Source organism: Lithobates pipiens, unplaced genomic scaffold (genome assembly GCF_037356315.1).
Source record: "Lithobates pipiens isolate NorthernLeopardFrog02 unplaced genomic scaffold, aLitPip1_a1.2 Scaffold_160, whole genome shotgun sequence".
NCBI classification, from domain to species: Eukaryota; Metazoa; Chordata; class Amphibia; order Anura; family Ranidae; genus Lithobates; species Lithobates pipiens.
The window spans coordinates 2,672,599-2,697,400 of record NW_027507749.1 but is presented as its reverse complement, the minus strand read 5'-3'; the positions used below and the strand labels follow the sequence as shown (position 1 = coordinate 2,697,400).

Below are 24,802 nucleotides of genomic sequence, written 5' to 3'. Positions count from 1 at the left end.
TAGACAATGTCCCCATCGTCTAGGTAAAAAAATAGTTCCTAAACCTAGAAAAATGTGAGTACCTGAACTTTAGGGTAGGAATGGGGAAAGGGAAGGAATGAAGGAAACAACATATTTCAACATCACAGTATACAAAACCGTTTGCATTAAGAGAAATACACATACCACCAAATCTCTACCTATCTACACCACCCCTGCTCCGGCAGTCTTGATAGGAGATCTTTGGTGTATCCTAAAAGAAAGAAGAAAACACACAAACAACAAAATACACACAAACTAATTAGAGAGCAGGATTCCATCCCAGTCTAAATGGAATCCTCTCTTCTAAACTTTAAACCCTTTTTTTTTCTAAACAGGTGAGAACAGTAAGATTTGTGCCGACTCATGCCATCTAGTGATCAGAGTCACTGAAGTGAAGTCTTTCCCTAAAGCAGGTAGTGTGACCCATAAGGTAGCCTTGACACAGTGTTCTGTTGAGCTGGCCCTGTCTAACTACCCGTCAGTCCTTGCTTTTTTTTTTTCAGGAACCAGGGAAAAAGTAAAACTCTTGCAAATCCAGAAAAAACACAGTTCCGGTAGCCTCTCTTCTGCCAATAGAAACGTGGGTCTGGTAGAGTTAAGTCTTTTCCCTGTGCATCTACTGTAGTAATGAAGTAGATGGCACTGTCTTTGTCCGGTTGGCAAATAACAACTTTGTCCTCATAAATGTGCCGACCGTAACTCCAATGCTGCAGACATCTGACAAAACGTTCATACAGCTCCAGTGAAAAGGCCTTCTTGCGAAGCGGCTTTGGTACTTTTAAATAGTTCCAAACATCGTCCTCATACCAGGCCTCATGGTTCTCCTCAATTACATCCACAATTTCCCTTGGGACATATGGGAATTCTAGTCCATATTCAGTGGCTACTCTTTTGTTAAGGAGCCGCTGCGACCTTGCAAGTCTTGGCAGCACGTGGGCACTCCCCTTCCTGGGAGGTATGCAGGAGTTTGGGGACCTTTGCACCAAAGCGGCAGAGTCCTTCTGAAGTGTGGGGAAATTAACGATTCACGGGTTTGGGCAAAGTCACATTCACCGTGATGGGATTTTCTGCACTCGGCGTTCCACCCCTTGAAGTAAGGGATAACCAGCCCGAAACCTCTGCACAAGTGGTGGCTACATCATCCCCTCCAGCCCATAACAACTCCTGGGACAGTGTCTCAGAAAGGTCATCGTCCCCTATGTCTGACAAGGACTCTAACTCCGAGTTCCGGTATTCCTCTGCCGGCAAATAGTTCACTACAGTTTTACTTACTGTCTGTGTAGCTTTCCCTGAAGCAACCTTCTTCCACCGATCTGGTCCAGCTGGACTTGGTAACGGTCTTCCGTTGCGATTACGGGAAGATTTTGTACGCCCCACTTTCTCCAAAGTAAGCATGGTGGCTTTGGTAACAGTAGAAGAGGTAGTATCCATCCGCTCCAGAGTGGTCTCTCCGGCAGTCACAGTAGTGGAGGTGGCGACATCTCTTTCAGGGATGTTAACGGCATCGGGTATCACCGCTGTGGAAGGCCTCACTGAAGGAGCAAAGATGGCAACTCTTCATTTGTCACGCCCATGGCCCAGTCCACGCGGTAGGCCCTCGGCAGCGTGATTGACTATTCTACTTCAAATAAATATTCCCCACAGGCAGGACAGTGGACAAATGGCCGGGGATTAACAAACAGTGCATACAGAATGAACCACTCTTGAGGGGCCAGGCGAATCCCTGTATCAGTCAAAGTAGCTCCCGGGAGACTCACATCCATAGGACCTTCTCCTACTGGCATTCGGGTTTCCATGCTGGGTAACACTCCCGGAGCTCGGAACATTTTTGTGTTTAAAGTCTCTTTTCTCCATGACCAGACAAAACAATCTGCTTCTTCCTCTCCCGCAACATATTCACGCAGTGCCTCGTACAGGGAAACTAAACAGGCTAGACTCCTACCACTGGTTCCCTCGGCTGTGCAACTCGCAAGCTTTTTCCAGGCTCCCCCCATGCTTGCGCACCAACAGTGGATGTCCATCATTTCACAAAATGGCATAGTCAAAAAAAACAACCCTCTGTCCTGTATTCACCACGTACACAGTTCTTTCTTTCTAGGGGTAACGCTAAATCCTGGACTACGAGCCTCCACATGTAGCACTGACTCCTGAAGGAGCGGCTGGTTTTAATGGGCTTACCATTACCTTCTTCATTTGCGTCTAGGGGTTTCCCATGGTAGATGGCCCAGAAACTTTAGAGACTGACGACAGATCCGCTTAAAGGGATTTTTATTTGCAAAAGCGTAGTTAATGAACAGTCTCTCAGTATAGGATCAGAGGGTTAGGAGAAAAGTCTAGGTACTCTTAGTGTCAAAGTCAATAATGAAGAACACTCCTACTTTGAATAAATCCAGAGAATAGCCATTCACAGCTGGATATTCACTCTAGTTGGATAGTCCCTCTCTCAGAAGGCCTAGCAGCCAACAGGGTGTTTGAGTCAAGAACGAGTCTCTGCCACAGACTTTGTTTTAGAACATGAACAAGGAAACTAGAAAACTTGTAGAACACTCGTGTGGTACCAGTATCTTGCAGCCGGTCCGGCAATACCATGCCAGATTGGATTCACTTAGGTCCTTCAGCTTTACCAGGCTTCTGCTAAGAAGCCAACCCGTGCGTGGCCTTCTTCTGAAGAGTTCTCCCCTGGATAACTGAATGAATGAATGAATGAAATACTTGTATAGCGCACAATGCAAACTGAATCGCCTCTAGGCGCTGTGGCGAGCTTTGATCATCTGCTAAAAGAGGAAGGTCTTGAGTTTTTTCCTAAAAGCCAGGTGATTTTCTTCCAGGCGGATGTTGATTGGTAGAGCATTCCATAGCCGAGGCCCTTGGACAGCGAATCTCCGATCACCCTTGGATTTATACCGGGCTTTGGGCACGAGGAGGAGGTTTTTGTTGGCTGATCGAAGACTGCGGTTTGGTGTGTAATGATTTATTTTCTCCATTAGGTATTGCGGAGCTTCTCTATGCACGCATTTGTGGGTGAGGCAAAGGGTCTTGAACGTGATCCGATTTTTTACGGTTAGCCAATGTAAGCTCCTCAGTGAAGGAGAAATGGATTCCCAGGGTTTCTTTCCTGTTATCAGCCTTGCCGCCGTGTTTTGGATCAGTTGTAATCGCGCAAGTTGATATTGTGATAATCCTATGTAAAGCGAGTTTGTGTAGTCCAGTCGTGAATTAATGATTGTTCCAACTACCGCTGCTTTGTCATTCTTTGGGATAAAAGGGATGAGTCTGCGAAGCATGCGCCGCAGATGGTGAGATCGACTGACTACAGATCCTATTTGTGCATCCATTGACATTTGTGCGTCTAAAATAACCCCAAGACTCTTTGCTTTGGTCTTTGGGGAGATAGTCTGCCCAAAGACGGTTGGTGGAGACCAGGAGGTTTTGGTTGCAGGCTTATGATTTGGGTGTAAGATAAGAAGCTCTGTCTTTGATTGGTTCAGCTGGAGGGAGTTGGTGGTCATCCAGTCCTCTATCGATTTGAGGCAGTTTTCAAGTTGTTGTTGGTGATCTTTTTTTCCATTGATCCGGAAATAAAGTTGCGTGTCGTCAGCGTAAGAGTGGAAGCAGAGATCTGAGCATCTGATGATTTGAAGGAGTGGGCGAATGTAAATGTTGAAGAGAACGGGTGACAACGGAGAGCCTTGAGGGACTCCGCAGGTGACTGCCCGAGTTTCGGAGAAGAATTTTCCTAGTTTCACTGTCTGTGACCGATTTCCTAGGAAGGACGCGAACCATTGGAGATCTATGTCTTGGACTCCGGCTACTTCTGTGAGGCGGACGAGTAGAGTATTGTGATCTACTGTATCAAACGCTGCACTTAGGTCTAGCAGTACGAGGAGACACAGCTCTCCGTCATCTGCTGCTTCGAGGGCGTCATCCCAAATCTTGAGGAGAGCTGTTTCTGTTCCATGACCCGGGCGGAAGCCTGATTGCAGCGGGTCCAGGAGTTTGTGAGTATCCAGGTGAAGTTGTAGCTGATGTACTACAGCTTTCTCTATGATCTTAGAAATGGTGTTGAGGCTTGTAATCGGCCTACGGTTGTTTGGATCCTGAGGGTCCAGGTTTGGTTTCTTGAGTAGAGGTTTGACGATGCCTTGTTTGAGGATGCTGGGAACAATCCCTTCGTGGAATAATCGGTTTATGAGGTGGGTTATGGTTGGAGCCACGATGTCGGAGCATTCTTTTAGTAGTTTTGTGGGGATGATGTCAATAGTTGAGGTACTGTCACGCAGTTTATTAATGATGTTTTTTGCAGTGTCTACGGTAATTGGGGATAGTGAAAATTTTGGCGGTTGCGGTATGTTGGTGCAGACATCCTCTTTATGTATTTGCTGGCTGAGGTTGGATGTTTTCTTCTGACAAATTGTTTCCCTGATGGTTTTGACTTTATCGATGAAAAAATCTGACAGTTTGTCACAGTAATCCTGGGATTCGCTTTCTGGGGGTTCTAGGCACACCGGATTCATTGATTGATTAACCAGTTGAAACAGTTCCAGTGGTTGGTTTGCGGCCGTTGACATTGTATATGAGAAGTGGTCCTTTTTGGCTTTGAAGATTGCTTTCCGATAATTCTCTGTCAGACCTTTGTAGTTAAATAGGTTTTCCTCGGTGGGATTTCTTCTCCATGTTCTTTCCGCTCTTCTGCGTTCTTGCTTTAGTACGGAGAGAGAGCTATTAAACCATCCAGCATTTTTCTTCCTGATGAGTGCCCTGCATTTTGGTGCTACCGAGTCTGCTGATTGCAGTAATGCCTTGTTCAGGGAGTTGAGTGTTTCCTCCGTAGAGTGGTTTAAGGTTATTGTAGATATCTTTTTGGACAGAGTGGTTTTGAAGGCTTCGGAGTACAGTTTTTTATGCGATCTGGTCCAGTGCGTTGTTACAGGTTTCCGTTTTGCGTTGGTGATGTTGGTAGTGATTTTGAATTTGATGGCGTGGTGATCCGTCCATGGCAGAGTTATGTTGTCGAGTATGTTGACGTCGATGTTCTGTTTGAAAATTAGGTCCAGGGTGTGTCCTGACCCATGCGTGCGATTCTTTATCAGTTGCTGTAGACCCAGTTCTTCTAGTTGATTGATGCAGGCAGTCGCGATAGGGTCTTTAGGCTCGTTTGCCCAAAGGTTGAAATCTCCGAGTGCCAGGAAATTTTTTAATTTTAGGGTGTGCATTGCAAAGGATTCCGTGAGGGGTGAAAGAAGATTGGACTTTGGTCCTGGTGGTCTGTAGCACAGTAGAATATGAGTGGTGTCATGGGGTGTTGGTTGAAGATGTAGCGTCAGGGTTTCCATAAAAGGAACTGGGTTCTGAGATGATGGTTTAGTGAGATCCAGGTGACCTTTAAAGATCACTGCTAGGCCTCCTCCTTTTTTCCCTATGCGGTGTTCGGTTAGGATCCTGTAGTTTTCCAGCACCAATTCGGTGAGGATGGTGTTGCAGTCCTATGTTGCATAACTATGATGATGCTGGGCCTCTCCATAATCTGAGACGGCACCGGACCACCTCCGAATCCTTTCCTTAGTTTCCTCGCCTCTGGCTAGCCAGCCCCGAGACATAAAGTCAGGTGGATCCGCACACCTCCTGGGGGCTGGTCAGGAGGACCAGGACCATGGAGTCAGAACATACTTCTGGACCGGAACCCCGAACCACGTGACATCCACATCTTAAGTACCCTCTTCCAGAAAGCACAGCAAGAGTGACACTCCCACTGGGCTGGCTCCGAGAGAAAGTAATCTTAAAGCACCCAACCAGACTGTGTTTCCATGCCTGCCAGAAGAGACAGTGTCCCCTATGGCCAGGCCGAATACCCTATAGTACAGTCAGACTGATGCTGAGGTCAAGATTTAAAATAATTATACCCAAACCAAACTGCAGTTCAGGTGTAACGTTAAATTTCAAAACACATAGTGCGTGCTCTTCAGAAGCCGGCATTACACTACAAAAAGATTCATATATCTAAAAGCCTAATAGTAACCTTGCTATCAAACACTTATCTCAACCTACCAACTATATCCATGAATCATATCCATATTGCAGTAAAGGGGCTAGTTGTACTTAATTTCTAGTCCCAGCACAACCCCCTATCACCACGGCATGATACCATGGGAATATCCAGGCTCGATGTTTGGGCCAAGCCTTAATGAATAAAATCCATAGAACAGAAAGGGAAGGTCCCATACATCTAAGATGATTTTTCGAAAAGAATATAGGTGAAAAATCACCATAACGCGTGTAATAGAGGGCCCTACAAGTCCTACAGGAGTCATACCACAATTCTATTTCCTCGTTCAGAGAATGCGCTGCATTAAACAATTTAAAAAATTTCAACATGACGAATATGCCATCTCCATTACGAATGGTAGATTTAACATACTGAGCGCTTCTGTATTGTACTTGATTCTGAGCATGCGTGAGTTTTTTTTGTGCATCGGAACTGCCACACACAAACGCATTTTCAGATCAAAAAATAGAGAACCTGCTCTCAATCTTTTGCTGGGGGGAATTCGGCCAGCAAAAGTCAGATGTAGCATACACGCGGTTGCATTTTCCAACCAAAATCTCTCATCGGTCTTTTGCTGGCGCATTTTCCGTTCGTGTGTACGTGGCATAAGTCTAAAAAACTGGCCAAAGGGGACATTTTTGATCCACCTTGGATGATGATGGCTGGGGACCAAGCCTTAAAGAATAAAATCCATACCACAGAAAGGGAAGGGCCCATACATCTAAGCCAATTTTTCAAAAGAAAGTAGATGAAAAAATCACCATAACACATGTAATAGAGAGCTCTACCAGTCCTACAGGAGTCATACCACATTGTGCAATTCTATTTCCTTGTTCAGGCCTTGCGAGGCTAAAGTCCCCAAAGTAAAAATCCAAATGCTTCTCTTGTGCATAAAATCTGATACATTGCAGTACTTGGCGACTGGGAGAAGCCTACAGGACCTCAAGTTCTCGACAGGCATCTCCCCCCTCGGCTCTGGGAATCATTATTCCAGATACCTGTTCTGCCATCATTCAGGTCCTGCAGAAAGACTATATTAGGGTAAGATCTCTCCTTTAACATCACATTCTATGTATTTAATGTTTTCTAATGTATCGTATTTCTTTCATCATTCCCTAATTACCATAATTGTAAAATGTTGTGAATGTCCCCTTTGTCCTCATGCATGCTGGAAGTTTTTAAAGTTCCTTTTTTGTCCTTGATGCATTTTTTGCCTTCACTAACCTCCCCAGCATGCTATCCTGGGTAATAGAGGGCTCTACCAGTCCTACAGGAGTCATACCACATTGTGCAATTCTATTTCCTCGTTCAAGCCTTGCGGGGCTAAAGTCCCCAAAGTAAAAATCCACAATGCTTCTCTTGTGCATAAAATCTGATACTTTTTATCGCTCTCCAAGTCATTTGATATGGCCTCTATTCTGAACACTTTGAGGCCATCTATCTACTGTTATGGGACTCCTTAAAGTGTCTTGGTACCGAGTACTTATCTTTTTCTGTTGAAATATTGCTTCTGTGCTCATTCATCCTTGTCCTCATTAGCCGTGAGATTGGGCCAATATATATGAGGCCACAGGGGTACAGGAGGCCATATATGACATAGGGAGTGCCGCAGTTGATAAACGGCTTGATCTTATGGCTCTTGCCATGGACTCCAACCACATCTTTCTTCCTATGGCACACATGCACACAGTTCTCACAATTGCTACTCCCACACCTATAGCTACCTTTTTGGTCGAAGATAGTGGTCCAAACATTATTGGACCCTCTATTTCCTATCTTCTTTACTCTGCTCGGGGTAATGATACTCCTTAGATCCTTTGGTATCCTAAAGACTAAATTTGGATGTAGTGATAGGCCAGTCTTTAGGATTGGATCTGGCTCAAGAATCTTCCAGTATTTTCTAAAGATTTTTTGTATTGTAGAAGCTTTGTTATTGAAACTGGTGCAAAATCGTACTTGTGGTTGTTCATCCCTATCATATTTAGTACTTTTCTCATCCCCTGCACAAACATCATCGTACAGCTTTAGGTATTTTTGGTAGGCCTCTTCAATATGCTCATCTTCATTTACTCTTGGTAGTCTGACTTTGTTCTTCATCGTCCTTTTTTGGGGTATAAGTCTGTCTAAGTCTACAAAACTGGCCAAAGGGGACATTTTTAATCCACCTTGGATGATGATGGCTGCGGGCATGGATATAAGAGTTCCCAGCGGTTGGCTTAAAGTGGGTTCTTGAATGGATTACTCCATTATTGTTGGCCTGTAACTCTAGGTTTAAAAAGACCAGAGACTTTTTGTCTACCACATGTGTGAATGAAATACCAAAAAGATTCCTTGCACAATGACCAAGAAATCCTTCCATTTCATCATCGGTACCCTTCCAAATGATAAGGACATTATCGATGTAAAGTGAGTACAGTGCTAGGTTCCTCCCAAAAGGGTTGTTCGCCCAAACATACTTGAGCTCCCAATACCCCATGAATACATTTGCATGACTGGGAGTGAACCTAGCACCCATGGCTGTGCCTTTCACCTGCCTATAAAAGCTATCCATAAATGAGAAGTAATTATGAGTCAAAGTGAACTCAATACACTCATATATGAATTGAGCTTGCATATGATTAAACAAATGTGCTTCAGCCAGATAGTACTCAATGGCTCTAAGGCCAAATTCGTGCTGGATGGATGTGTACAGGGATGCTACGTCAAGCGATAGCCATCTATACCCTTTCTCCCATGTATACGCACTAAGAATCTCCAGGGCATAGCCCGAGTCTTCGATGTATGATGGCAGGCTTGTTAGCAGTCTCTGGAGAAAATGATCAATGTAGCTACCCAGGTTGCTGGTCAGGCTATCAATTCCTGCAATGATTGGCCTGTCTGGGGGCTTCTCTATGTCCTTATGCACCTTGGGTCTGTGGTAGAAGTAAGGGACCACTGGATGTTTTGAGTACAAACATTGGTGCTCACTTTTAGTCAGTATCTGATTTGACAGTACCCTGTCCAGAATCCCTTTGAGTTCCTTATCTTAACTCTCAGTAGGATCCCATAACAGTCTCTCATAAGTGCTTTTATCGCCAATCAGTCTAAACGCTGTCACTGTCCGTCTAGGCTCTGAGGAAAAGGGTATGCCCTTGAAACGCGTCAACCATTTAGGATATCGTCTGATCCCCACAGCATCAGGTCTGGTTTTCTGGTGTTCAGAGACACTGTTACGCTATTTAACAAGCCTTAACTTCTTGCTCGTTTGTGAGTATAAAAATTGTTTTTATGCTTTAAATAAAAATTTGCCATTGGTAATGCACAAGATCGTTGCGCCCTCCTTTTTTTCCTTATTTTTTTCTAGTTCCGAGAGTACCCATTATTCTGAGAAGGGCCCACAAAACTGTAGACATTACTTGAATGCAAAGAGTTGGTTGGACCACGTATTAAAGACTACACCAAAGCGCTTGCCCTGGCTGCAGTCTAGTATATTTGAGTACTTGATTTTCACATGAATCAAATTCTTAGTATTTTCACATTTTTTACTGTATGTATGTTCCTACTTGATCTCTGTCCATAAAGTCCAAGGGGGTTATATCCTGCTGCACTTGTGCATCATACATATATTGAGGAAGGTGTGATCCAGAGTGGTGAACAAACCCTATTGTGCCCCTTTTATGTGAAGCAGTAAGGCAATGCTTGTTGGGTTACGATCTACAGGAAGTTATAAAAGCATTCAAGCCGTATGTGTGGATTTTTCAGTTGTATCTCCTCCCCTTCTGAGTACAGTGGGAAGTTCAGGGAGATATTGGATCACTGGACTGATTATGACCATGTGGTGTTGTGACATCGGGAAAATATGTGTAGTACCCTGGAGTTTAGGCAGGGATGCTCCTCACAAATTTACTTGCCAGGAGTAGTTATCCTGGTTGATTGTTAATGGTCTATTGACTCCTCCCTAAGTTTGGCCTGATTGCACTTGTCTCTACTGCCACTGGGTGGCCGAGCACTTGGTGGTGCTAGATAGGAGAAGGGCAATTCAAGGTCAGGTTATGGGTATATAGATAGCTCAGCCAATGGGTAAGGGTTTCTTTGAATCCCATGGCCTGCTGGGAGCACCTATATATTTGGGTGGAGTCACGTGATCTGTGTTCTGTGCTACCTGGATGGCTGTCATATTGCCCCGGGCTGCTAGGCCGGAGATTGACCCTATCCCGGGGGCATCTGACTGCTAGATTGTCTGAGGCCCTATCCAGAAGCAAGAGAGCAGCGCAGGGTTGGGATTGCGGCTTGCATTCTAACCAGAAGTGACGGTTCTGTCGGACGGAAAACATGTCAGTGGTCAGAGGTAGAGGGGTAGCTGTTGCCACTAAGGTACCATATGCCTTATCAGCATGGGGACAAGGTGTTTTGATGTCCCACCCTCCCCATGTTGAAGGCATGTGGCCTGGTACGCTTCAGGATAGGGGTGCGGCTCTCTCGTCCCCCTTTTCCTGCGGTTTGCCAGGTTGTGTACTCGGATAAGGGTCTGGTATGGATTTTAAGGGGAATCCCACGCCCGGTGATGGACTGGGGGTGACCCATGCCAATGGGGGACACCCTGCGGTACAATGTTTCAAGAAGCAAAAGTCAGGTCAAAGGCGGTGGGGTAATGCCTCTGGAAAAGGAGAAGACCCCCAGTGAACTTAGAGGTGCTTCCTCCATAGCTAGTCAGTATCCTAATACGGAGGTTTCCGCTTTGCTTAGGGATGGATATTTAAATGGCTTTGTGATACCTTGCACTTCCTTTCCTTAAACTACAACTCATAAGAACCTCAAATCTGCCAGGGTTCACCATGATGTTGTACAGGAAAAACTGGATAGGGAGGTAAGTTTGGATAGGATGGCGGGACCCTTCTTTGTCCTTCCTATCCCTCATTTAGTGCTGTCCCCACTGGGAATTGTGCCAAGAAAGGTTCCAGGTAAATTCTGGCTTATTAATCATTTAGTGTTTATGAAAGGGGGCTTGGTGAATGATGGGGCCCTGAAGGATCTGTCCTCTGTTACCTATACAAACTTTAATTTTGCACTTAACCTGGTTAGGGAAGCTGGTCCGGGTGCCTTGATGGCAAAATCAGACATAGAGTCAGCTTTCCAGTGCAACCTGAGATCCTGATATCCTTCCTTTCTTGGGTTGTAAGTTTAAAGGGAATTGTTTTGTGGATCGCTGTCTTCCAATGGGGTGTGCCATCTCTTGTTCATATTTTGAAGCATTTAGTACATTCCTGGAGTGGTTGGTGAAAGAGAGATCGGGTATGTCCTCCATCACGCACTCTTGATTACTTTTTTCTAGAGCTGTGGAAATTAAAGATTAATTCCTCGATTAATCGTTAATTTTTTTGATCGATCAATTTTTTTTTGATCAATCAAAATTCTTTTGACTGGTACTCACTTCTCCACCAGCTTCCGGGTCTTCTGGGAGTTCCATCGGAGAGCCACTGATGTCACTGACATCAACATCACCGGACTCTTCCCCCCTTCCCCAAGTGCCTCCATTTGCTAATGAAGGGAAGGGGGAGGAGACCAGTGACATTGAAGTTCTGATTGAACGCAACGTGTATGGGGGAGGAGCTATGCATGACGTCATCCGCTGCTGCCCTACAGAACTAACACAATTGTCAGCTTTACATGCTGTGTTTTTATCATCTTTATGTGAGTAGTTTGTGTTTGAACACAAAAATTAAATCTTATACTTAAGCTGTGAGCACTTAGATCTTTTCTTTCTACCCATGACCTGGCGTCCTTGCTGAGATCTAAGGAGAGGTGAGAGAAGTTTATGGTCCGTGTTAACCCTTTTGATACCCGCTTGCATGACCACCTGTTTGCACAGGGGTCCATGCTTTAAGGTGAGAGTGATTAGTTAGACCGGAGGTGGAGGGATTGTCACGCTACTGTGGAAAAAAAATTACTTACGTCAGTGCTACAGTTTTAATTTAAAACGTATTTGTGTGGAAAGTCATGGATTGTGGAAACTAACTAGTGTTGGGTGATTGTATATAGTGTATACCACATTTACCACTGACTAATGCAAGGAGATCAGCTAAAAGTATTTGGATCTGTATGTGCGTTATAATTAATCAAAATTAGTCGATAAAAAAAAAATGATTCATCGAACACAACATTTTTAATCAGTAACAGCCCTACTTTTTTTTGGTATGCTCTTAGATTATGACCTGTGCGGGCTACTGTTGTGCCATCTTCCTTATGTTTTTTTAAAGTTTCAAGGTCCTGTTGGCAAGGGACAAAACAGAGGGTCCTTTGGTTCGGGGCATTTCTACTTTGCCAAAAAATAAGTTGGCAGGACATTCATTTTGCATTGAGAGAAAAAGAAAAATTGACCCTTCATTATGTGCAACACTCAACATGCAAAATTAATTTTCCTAAAAGCAATTTCACATAACGAAGGGTCAATTTTGTGTTTGCTCTGTCTCTGTCTCTGGCCATGGCAGTCCCATCATTTTGTTCCCTGTGTTTAAGTCATAAGGCAGATTTATGCATTTGGGCACACTTCCTGGAGTGTTTTGATGGAAAATCTTACTGCTTGGCTCCTATTCAGACCAATTCTGAAATGGAGCTGTACACAGATGCAGCAGGTGGGTTTGGCTTTGGAGCTTATTTTTTTGGCCATTGGTGTGCCGTGTCTCTTTGGGGTGATCTCAGAAATAGAGAAGTGTGCTTTTATTCTCATAATTTTGTGTTGTCGTCTCCACCATTAATCCACTCTCAGCTTCCTCACTCCCAGTGTTGATATTACTATGTCAGTTTGTATTATTATGTTTGTGGTATAATGTGTTTAGAGCTTGCACATTCCTGGTCAATTCAATGAAATTGCGGATTCTTTGTTCCTGCTTTCAGCAGGAGCGATTCTGAGCCTTGGTTCTAGAGGTGAGGGAAGAAAGTGGCTTGTGTCCAGCCTGGCTATGGAAAATCATTTAAGAGCAGCATGTGGGACCTCATCAGAAGTTCTCTGGTTCCTTGGTACTTGGACGGTATACAGAAGAATATGGCGTTGTTGGTTCATGCTCAAAAGGCAATTGGGTATAGGACCCTTTCCTTCGGTTTGTTGGGGAATTATTTGCTCATTGGTTATTGATAAAAAAAAAAAACTTGGAGCCTTTAGCTTTTCTTTTTAAATTGCTTGGTTGGCTGGATTTTACAAAACTGTTCCTGGTGTGTCAATTCCTTAACGGTTGGAAAACGGGAAGGATTTTTGCGGATCACTGTCCGCTATCTTGGGACATGCTAAAAGGCTTAGCCCTTGTACACACATCGGATATTCCAATGGACAATGTCCGATAGGACCTTGTTGTCGGATAATGCAACAGTGTGTGGGCTCCATCAGACTGTTTCCGTCGGAATATCCGACGGACCAATTTTGAGAGCTGGGCTATAATACTTTCCGACAACATGATCCGATCACGTCAGTTCCGATCGTGTGTAGCCTAGTCCAACGGACAAGGTGCCATGCATGCTCAAAATAAAATTCGGAGACGGAAGCGCTCGCTCAGGCAAAACTACCGCTCGTAATCGATATAGCACATTCGTCACGCTGCAATGTTAAAAATTCTTTCATGCAGCGCATTCTCTTTTTCTTTACAATGCTATAAGAATGAAGTTGTTTTGCTGCTCGTAGTAACACACACTTTTCACAAACGTATTTCTTTATTCTTTTTACTAATTTCATCAATACAATATTTTAATTTTATTTTATTTTTTTATTTTTTTTTTTATTTTTTTAATTTTGTGTTTTTTATTTTTTTTTTATCAACATCTCCTTTTTTGAAAGTATGCTCATCTTTGCATATTTTTTGGTGTGTTTTGTGTGTCAACTTACCACAACACCATTATTATCTTTTTAATTGATTGATTTCTTTTTAAATCTACAGGAGGTTGTTTGGTGTTGGTGCCCCTTGTTATTCATTCACTTTGTATTTTTGAAATGTACCTGCCTACTCACAAATAAACTGTCCTGTTTGAAGTAAAACACATACACAAGTATTTCTTAAACCAAAAAAAAAAAACTTTATTTAGGTGTCAAACAAATAAACAGGAAGGCAACGGTGGAGTAACTGGTCAATTTGGCAAAGCCTTTGGCCCCCAGGGCAGACATAAACTAATTTGAAAATGCAAAATTGGTGGCCTGAGGAGTACATATCTCAGGGAGAGCAGTCTGGTCCAGAAGTCCAAGAGATCAGGAAGAGCAAATGCCATCTTTGTCCCCAGGCTGTGGTCCTACAAGAGGCTGCATCTTCTGTCAGACCAGACGGAACCCAGGCCATCACTCTCTGGTCTTCCTTGGGCACTTCCCTCCAGGCTACCTTCCATGCTGTGGCTCGGCTCCTGTAATTGTGGCAGGAGGAGGCGGAGGAGGGAGATGGTCGACCTCCCAGCTGCCACTTGCCACAGCCTCCCCCCGGCTGAGGTCTTCCTGTTTATGAAAATGGGATAGTTTTAGTTTTTTGTTCATCAATCACACAATTTTGTGCTCATGACTGTTGAAAATTGAATTTTACCAAATAGAACAGACTATCCTTCTGAGCCCAGCATTTTTCATTCTTGTCCCAATCATTTTTGGTCACTACTGTCTATTGAGATGTAAACCACTTTGTTAAATCACAACTTACTGATCAAAAATAACATCTAGTTAACATCATTAAATGTACGACAAGGGCGAGGAAAGCCCGGAGCCTGAAACGTCCCGATCCTGGAGGAGAAGATTTAAGGCCTCAAATATGTCTTTTGGAGAGATGTTGGAGATGGTGGACATATTGAAGAGGAACGACTATGATGGGAAGTATGGACCTTACCCAAACCCAAATATCAGAAAGGCCAAGATCATGACTAAAGTTGTGAAGAGTCTTCAGAAGAATTTTGGGGTCCAAGGATCAACTGAGAAAATGCTGGTCAGACCTGAAACTGAGGGAGCACGATCAGTACAGAAGGATCAAGCGAGTTCTTCAAAAAAGTAAGCAGTTCTCGTGTGTTCATATTATTATTATTATTATTGCTTGCATACTGCTCCATGTGCTTTGATTTAATGTTGTACAGTTTAAAATGGCCACTTTCAAGTTCATGGGTTCAATATTTCATTATAAACATAGTTCGTTAGCCCACTCCCAACAACGATGTTTTCCCAACTTACACTTCACTACATTTGTTCACACTACAGATAAGTATTCTAGCTTTAAACTACATTCCCTTGGCCTCCGAGATTCTGCGTTTTCCTGGTTCTCTGCCTATCTATCACAGCGCTCCTTCAGTGTCACCTACAACTCTGTATCCTCCTCTCCATTGCCCCTTTCTGTGGGGGTCCCCCAAGGCTCTGTTCTTGGACCCCTTCTCTTCTCTATTTATACCTCCTCCCTTGGTCACCTGATAACCGCCCACAGCTTCCAATACCACTTATACGCCGATGACACCCAAATCTATCTGTCTACTCCTCACCTCACTCCTTCAGTCTCCTCTCTCATTACTAACCTGCTAACTGACATATCAGCATGGATGTCACACCATTTCCTTAAACTAAACCTCTCTAAAACTGAGCTATTAATAATCCCCCCTGCACATGCCCCCCTCCATGACTTTTCCATCAAAATCAACAATGCAACCATCAGGCCCTCCCCTCACGCCAGGGTACTAGGTGTAACCCTAGACTCTGACTTGTCATTTCAGCCCCAAGTCCAATCGTTGACAAAAGTTTGTAGATTTCACCTCCGTAACATTTCTAAAATTCGCCCCTTTTTAACAAATAAAACTACCAAGATCCTCATTCACTCCCTTGTTATCTCTCGCCTTGACTATTGCAACTCCCTTCTCATTGGCCTGCCTCTCCATAGGCTATCTCCTCTTCAGTCTATCATGAATGCTGCTGCCAGACTTATCCACCTTACCAACCGCTCAGTGTATGCCAACCCTCTCCTCCAATCCCTACACTGGCTCCCAATCACCCAGCGAATTAAATTCAAAATACTAACCACCACATACAAAGCCATTCACAACTCTGCCCCGAGCTACATCACCAACCTTGTCTCCAAATATCACCCAAACCGTCCCCTCCGTTCTTCTCAAGACCTCCTACTCTCAAGCTCTCTTGTCTCCTCCTCCCACACTCGTCTCCAGGATTTCTCCAGAGCCTCTCCAATCCTCTGGAACTCGCTACCTCCACCGGTCCGGCTATCCCCTACTCTTGCTACCTTCAGGCGATCCCTGAAAACTCATCTATTCAGGGAAGCCTATCATGTCTCAAACTAATCTCCTACCACTTCCATAAACTCATTCCCAACAGTTATAACCTTCTGTACCACCTGCCCCACCCTTTTAGATTGTAAGCTCTTCTGAGCAGGGTCCTCTTAATCCTCTTGTATTTAATTGTATAGTAACTGTATTGTCTCCCTTTTATATTGTAAAGCGCTGCGTAAATTGCTGGCGCTATATAAATCCTGAATAATAATAATAATAATAATAATAATAATAATAGCTTTAGAATGTGTCAAAAATAATGTTCTCACCTTTGAACTTGGCCAAAAAACACAATTGTACGACACTTCCAAGCAATGTTTCATATTCCTATTTCTGTGCTCTGTGTGCTAAGTATTCCTTTTTTACATTCTCATAGGGGAGAGAAGACTTGGGACATCTGAGGACACCAGGGACCCCACACCACCCAAAGAAGGGGAAATACCAACACCAAAAGCAGAGGAGGAGGAGGAAGGAGAGATTGTTGAAGTTGGACATATTGTCACCACAACAGGTGAGTGTCGGAGACCACAGCTTCCGGTAAGTATATGTCTGCATATTTATAATACATGGTGTGTATATTTATTTTTTTAGGTGATGTGGAAGAAGAATCACATTTTACCAGTGAAAGTGCCCAGATCCTCATTGGGGAGATAATGGGGTGCAATCGCGATTTAGAGAATATACAGAAAAACATCAATGATGTTCAACAAAAAAGAAAGAACATCATTGATGTTTTGGGGAGAGTCTGAAACACCCTAAACTAGCTAGCATAGTTTTTTATTTTTCCAAAAAACTTTTATATTTTTCAAAAAGCCAAATTTGGAAGATGCACACAGTGTGTCAACATGTGCTATCTCCCATCATGGGGGATCAATGTACGTGTTTTGTGGGTGCAACCCCTTCCTTGCTAAAGTGGCTGAGATGAAGGGGTTGCACCCCCAAAACATGTACTGTACATTGATACCCCATGATGGGAGATAGCACATGTTGACATTAGGCATGGGATCAGGAGGAAACTGGCCACTTTTGGATTCTCAATGTGTGTGCATCTTCCAAATTTGGCTTTTCCAGGGGTAACACCCCATCCGATGAAGGCAATATCAGCACAGTTTGTACATACTCATGTCTGATATTGTCTTCACTTTTCAAAGTTAAACGTGGTAAGTTCCTGTGTTCTGTATGTTATGCTTTGATACATGCCTGTTTATACAAAAACGCCAAGTTATAAAAATGTTACCCAAAATAATGTTTTCTATACACCAAATATGTTGGTTTGTTGTAAAACCCTTTTCTAAAAGCACATGTGAATGTGATTTGAGTAAAAAGTGAAATTATCAACAATGTGTGGCTTCCTTTTTCAATGCGCAAAAGCAGTATTTGTAGTAAAGTTGTTGGTTTCTGTGGCAATGGGTATTATTTACTAAAGGCAAACCCACTTTGCACTCCAAGTGAAGTTTCAGGTGTACTTTTGCAGTGCACTTGTAGTGCATAGTGGATGTGCCTTTAGTAAATAACACCCACAGTGATTTTTAAATTTCCCCAATCACGCCATTTTCATGACCCCACATATTTCTGCCATGGTGCTGAAAATGACCAATACTTTTGTCAGTAATGCACTACATACATTATCAACAAAAAAACAAAGTGTATGTGTAGCAGACCCACAACATAATAAGATTATCTGAAGAAGAGACTGTCACCTCATCTCGCTCAGAACTTGGGTTTGCACTGTTGTTAAAAAAGGCCCAAAAAAAACAGCAAAAATACCTATGAGACACCTAAAACAAAGCCAAGCAGTAAATGAAAACAAAGATTATTGGAGTTTCAAAGAAAAAATTATTAAAATAATGCCTCTCAGACATTGTCTGGCTTATCAATGGCCCCCCTACCCACAAAGGACTCCATGTATTGGTTTCTGACCTCGCAGGCACTTTGGGGGGGGGGGGGGGGGGGCAGGATGAGAAGCTTCAAGGGCCGTGAGGTTGTCATTTTCTGGCGAGTCTGCATCTGGGCCAACTGAGCTGAATGTTTTTTTCAAAAAATTGTGCAGAACACAGCAGGCAAGCACAATGTGATTTAGTTTATATTCTGCCATGTGTATTGGCATCAAAAATAGGTGGAACCGGCTGGCCAGTATTCCGAAAGTGTTCTCCACGACTCTTCTGGCCAGCCGGAAATTAAAGATCCTCTGATACAGGGTGAGGGTCCTCATCAGGAAAGGCCGCATCAGATGGTTTGACAGAGCAAACGCCTCATCTGCGACGAAAATCCTTCCAGATTCTCCTTTGGAGGTGGCAAGCCCAGACTGCCAATCTTGAGTCGTCAGTAGAATTCCGTCCGTGCGAACACTCCACCATCCGACATCCGGCCATTTTGCCCCACGTCCACATACAGGAAGTCATAGGTCGCTGACACCACCGCCAACATCAACGCATAATCCACGACAAAAATCCTTCCAGATTCTCCTCTGGAGGTGGCAAGCCCAGACTGCCACTCTGGAGACGCCAGTAGAATTCCGTCCGGGCGAACACTCCACTAGGTATAGTGTGTATTGGGTTTGGCAAAGTCAGCAGATAGAGGATTGCTATCAGCTGACCTAGCAGTTGGGGGGAGGGGGGTTCCTAATGAGTTTGGCCCAACCCCTAAAAAAAATCTGGCACTCTGCATGAATTTAAGCACACACATAATATTTGTACACATTTTAGGGGGTGTTTAGGGGAAAGTAATACTATGGAGTTCCCAAAATACATTGCTAAGTGACTAGACTATAGGTGTATGGGCCCAGAAGAGCATGCTGGGGAAGTTAGTGAAGGCAAATATGCATGAAGGGCAAAAAAGGAACTTGAAAAGCTTCCAGCATGCATGAGGACAAAGGGGTACAGCATATCAATTAGAGCATATTCTAATCATGGTAATTAGGGAATGAGGAAAGAAAACCAATACTGCTCCTGCCAGTGTCCTAACAACCAAGGACTCTTCCCTGCTGTCAGCAGCAGGGATATGTTATGCCGCGTACACACGACTGGACTTTGTGGCAGAAAAGGTCAGACGGAATCATTTCATCGGATATTCTGATTGTGTGTGGGCTTCATCTGACTTTTTTCTTAAAAAATTCTGATAGACCTAGATATAGAACATGTTTTAAATCTTTCAGATGGAATCAATTCCTATCGGGAAAACCATTTGCCTTTATGCTGTTCCGATGGACCAAATACGACGCAAGCACACCTATTGGCTACTGGCAATTGAACTTCCTTTTCTAGTCCCATCGTATGTCATTGCATTCGAAATGAACGGACTTTGGTGTGATGGTGTGAAGGCAAGTCCGTTCGGTCAGAACTCTGTCGGAAAGACTGTCAGAGTTTATTCTGATGGAAAGTTTGGTCGTGTGTATGTAGCATTATTGGTTGTTAAGGAGCTGGCACCCGCCCACTTCCCTGCTGTCAGCGGGGAATTCCTCTGCTGACAGCAGCATGTAAACAAAAGATCTGAAAAAAAAAAATGCCATGAGGTCTCCCCTCCAATCCATATCTGGCCCTTTGGTTTGGTATGGATCTTGGGGGTCACTCAAGCCAATATTTTTTTTAAAATGGCGTGGCCCCCAAATTCCATACCAGGCTCTTATTGGAGCATGCAGCTTGGCAGGACAGGAAAGGGGAGAACAAGCATTTGGGGGAAAGACTGTTGATATTATGATCTAATCTTCTATGGGTGACAGATGTTTGGGTAGGGGTGCAATTTTAGTGCTTGTTATAGGTGCTTCTTTCCATGGATTCATCCCTGTTTGTGTGCTATTCATTTATTCCATTCTACACTATTTTAATTATATAATTAATAACATCTCATTTATGCATTTTCCAACATATTACCCAGATCACTTATCGAGCCACTGACCTACACCTGAGTGATGGAAATATATATCCGACTTTATTCCGTATGACACCAGACGATTGGGCTCGTTTTGCAGCTATTATAAAACTTTTGGAGTATTTGGAATGGAACTGGGTTGGAATATTAACAGCATGGGATGGCAGCGGTGATGAGGAGGCCCAAGAACTGAGGAAGAAGATGAGCCAACATGGGATCTGCACAGATTATATCATTCAATTCACTCATAATGAAGAAGGTGCTTTTCAGAGAATAAGGATTATTAGGAAATCAGCAGCTAAAGTTATCATAGTGTGTGGAATCTTCACACCCGACTTTTATTATTTTATTTCTCAAATGCCCTCTGTAATAGAAACAATCACATTTATTTTCCCACCGTCGTGGAGTAAACTATCTTGTGTCAATGCTTCGTGTGAGGCATTAATCAAATACAGCTTTATTTTTATTTGGTCACCAAATGAAATACCAAACACTGAGCGTTATGAGAATGGTGTCAACTTCTCCAGCTGCCCAAATGACCCAATTCTGGAAGATATTGGTCTGTATGTATTTCACTGCCTTTCCTCAAACATAATAAAAAATTACCGTTTACAGCTTTACAATGAATTTTCTGCAGAAAGTTGTACAGATTTAAAAAAAGTTTCATACTTACTTGATGGTTTTTCAGCAATGCTCTCCTATGCCTACAAGGCTGTATATGTTATGGGCAATGCTCTTCATGCAATGTACATGGAGAAAAATAAATCGGAACAAAATAGATTACAGCGCAAAGTAAGTTGGATAATAAGTGTTTATATTACTATGATCCTATCCTATATTATAGGACAAAAGTGTGTCTTTGGTTGGCTCAATAAAGTTGTAATGGAGAAGTGATGTCATCAGTGTGCCACCATTTGTTTGCTTTGAGCCAGTACAATCTGGTATATGGCAACACAGCTGCCATTGCTACAAAAGTCTAGAAATTCATGACACCAGCATTGTTCTGTCCATTATCTTGTGTTCTACAGTGATGACATAGCTGTGATTGCCAACAAAACGCCGACCCCAGGTGACATTTTATGGAAGACCACATCTGTGTTTTCACTTTACCTCCTTTCTGGCATCTCACCAGCACTCCAAGTCATTCACGTTCCCTACAGGCAGTTCAACTTCCCTCCGCTCTGATAGAACAATGTACTCTCATCAATTGATTTCCCTCCATTGCTACCTACCTTCCATCAAATTCTATACACTCCGTGCTTGCACATAATGCTTCTCTACTGTACATAATTCTCTCTGTCATACATTATGCACTCATCTCCTGCATATACTGCTTAGCACAACCCCTGCAGGAGCCACTGAGTATAATAGGTTCTTGCCAAAACAAGACAAAACTGTTACTTTTATTAAAAGATTCAAAAGAGTGAAAACTCTATCAAAAATTGCGGACTTTGTGGGCATAATATGAGGAAGTAAATTATACAATGTATATCTTTATTATAAAATAGTTCAAAAAACATACAAAAAAAACCCAATAACACCCTTTAATTGACAAGGTCAACAGATACCCAGTAGTGCAAAGTGTGGAGGCATGGATCCTCAAGAGCAAATCAAGTCCATAAATCACTCAGAAAAAATGATGATGAGTTGTATCAATAGATTATGTCCATGATCTCCTCCATGCTAGCTTGTCAAATTGATGCCTGATGAAGGAGCATGCATGTTCAGAACGCGAGAGGCTGACACGCCCCCTTGTCCATCACTGCTGACTTGCCGACTTCCTTTAGTCTGCGCCTTGGATGCCACCGGAGTGGCCGGGATTGATGACCGCTTCATGCCCAGCTGTGCCGAAGGGACTACCGTGACCTCACCTCCTATGTGCCTGGTTTTTATCCTCTCAAATGTGTGTTGAACTCATTTTAATCAAGCTTTTGGCATTTAACCCTATGCTACACTCAGAGTGGTGTCGCTTTTTATCCCCCTTTCACTGCACACAGAGTAAATCTTTTACTCTGACAGCTGGCTGCCTACTGATTCTAATCCAGACTTACAACTAGGTCTGACTACAACGGCATATGGATATTGCCTCCCCCCAGGATTATTGGTGAACTTTGTGGACTCACCTTGTTCCCTTAGTCCATTTCTGCTTTTCCAGTCATACATCCTGAGCTGTGCATCTAGTGATCCATATACACCATTAAATAAATAAGAATTATTCCTGCGCCAGCTCAAAATGACTAAGAAAGAAGTACTGCTACACACACTGAAGACAATATCTAAACCCAATATCGTGAGCAAATTTAAAAGTGAGTAGTGGTGCACTGTACTATAAATCTAAATAAGAATATATATAGAATCCCCAAAATGTATTGAGTTAAATTAATCCAATAATTCAAAAAATTAGGAAATATGAAATAAATGAACTATGTAGGGAATGTGTCTCAGAAAGGGAACAAATACAGCATCAAATATAGGCAGTGAATAAAAATATAGTGTTTCAAACAAAAGAAAGTACTAACTATCCAATGATAAAAAAAATAGAACAAGAGCTTGAGTATCTAAATCACCCAATGCATGAGATGTGCACAATAAGAAGTAAAGTGCATAAAAATATCAGATAGTGTAAAATTGATTATATAACCACACCTAGTGCATAAATAACATAAAAACAATAAATAGCATAAAAGCAATATCCATAAAGTTCATAATATTTATATTCTATATGTGCAGTGTAAACATAAAACAAAAGTGCACTGTGCTGGTAGTCCAAACTTCAAAAAAGTGCTGCTAGTGACAAGTGACGAGTAAATTCCCCCATGCTGAAAAACTTATAAAGGTGTCCCCTTACCTTACTGCTGTAAGGTAACAGCATAAGCGTAAAGCTTTAAGGGGTCCTTGGTGACCGTTCTAGTACAGGGTGATGATGTCAACCTTCAAGTTATGGCAGAGAATTTGCCTATGGCTGGTCTCCTTTAAATGGTGATCTTTTGGCAACTCTGGAATGGAAAAATCTCATTAATGGGTTATGAATTGCGATTGGTGGACAATAAAAATGTGATCTTGCGGAATATGTACAGACGGGGGCACAATAATATACAGAAGTCCCTCAAATCAGGAGCAGATAAGGTTTATGTCCCCAAGCTATGATACTTCAATAAACTCTGTTTTCTTAATGACCAGACTGAAGCGAGGCAATCACTTCCGACCCTTCCCTCCACCCTTTCCTCCACCCCAGCTGAAGCATCCCAGGAAAAATAGTAGTGGCCAAAAATGTTGTTAAAATATTGGCGAACAGCTCAAAACATGCTGGGTTCAAAATTATAGCCTTTTCTATTTGTTTAAAAGTTATAAGCTGAAAAATAAAACTATGTCTCTTTTGTTATACACTGGATGAGCTCATCCAGGAGGAGGCCATGCCCAGTGGTAGAGAGGTAGAGGCCATGCCCAGTGGTAGAAAGGTAGAGGCCATGCCCAGTGGTAGAGAGGAGGAGACCATGACCAGTGGCAGGCAGAAGGTGGCTGGGCCTAGTAGGAGCCTCACAGAATGCCAGGTGACTCCCCTCCACCTCCCCTCTGCCTTCCCACCAGAAGGCCCAGGAAGATGACCAGAACTGAGGAGGAATCACTTGCCCTCATTAGGGAAGCAAGCCAGTTCCTCAGTACCCCCTCGCAATGCTGAAGAGGTCTATGGTACATATTTGGCCACCAGGTTGATGGAACTGGAGAAGGGCCAATGCCTCCTCTTTGAGGGGCTTTTTTTTGAGGCCCTTTAGAAGGGTTTGAGGGGCCAGCTTATAGAATCCAGTCATATTTCTAATGAAGCCCCTACTCCTCCTCCTCCTTCTCCTGCCACAAGTACACCACCAGAGGCAAGCCTCCAAGGAAGGCTTCGGAGAAGCGTGGAGGGAAGGCTGCAGGGCAGCATGGATTGAAGGCTGCATGGAAGAGTCGGAAGTGATTGCCTGGCTTCAGTCTCGTCTGACAGAAGATGCAGGCTGTGGTAGTACCACAGCCTGGGGACATAGATGTCATCTGATGCTGTTCCTGATCTCTGGGAGTTCTGGACCAGATTGTGCTCCTTATTATATTGACTCTGCAAGATCCCAATTTTATTGGCCACTGACTTGATGAAGTGTGCCCTGGGGGACAAAAGGCTTCACAAATTACAAAAGGGTCTCCAGTGTTGCCTTCCTCTTTATTTTGTTAACCATAATAAATTGATTTTTTTTTTTTTTTTTTACACTTTCCTATGTGTTTTTATTCAAAAAGGACAGTTTGTATGTGAGTAGGCAGGTACATGTCAAAAGGACTATGGGGGTTATTTACAAAAGGCAAATTTATTTAGCACTACAAGTGCAAAGTGCACTTGGAAGTGCAGTCACTGTAAATCTGAGGGGAAGATCTGAAATGAGGGGAAGCTCTGCTGATTTTATCACCCAATCATGTGCAAGTTAAAATGCTGTTTTTTTTATTTCTTTGCATGTCCCCCTCAGATCCACAGTGAACGCACTTCCAAGTGATCTTTCAGTGAAATGTCAAGTGCACTTGTAGTGCTAAATGTATTTGCCTTTTATAAATAACCCCCCTATGTCAAATTAATAAGGGACACCAACC

General features: G+C 43.2%; 1 protein-coding gene across 1 annotated transcript in view; it reads left to right on the top strand.

The window, feature by feature from the left end:
- The first annotated feature begins 8,402 nt into the window (after positions 1–8,402).
- LOC143986469 (vomeronasal type-2 receptor 26-like) overlaps positions 8,403–24,802 on the top strand; it is a 32,225-nt gene continuing 15,825 nt past the window's right edge. The window contains exons 1-3 of the mRNA XM_077484813.1: positions 8,403–8,470; positions 12,560–12,675; positions 20,289–20,500. Of these exons, the coding sequence (XP_077340939.1) occupies positions 8,403–8,470; positions 12,560–12,675; positions 20,289–20,500 (396 nt within the window). The remainder of the gene's footprint in view (positions 8,471–12,559; positions 12,676–20,288; positions 20,501–24,802) is intronic.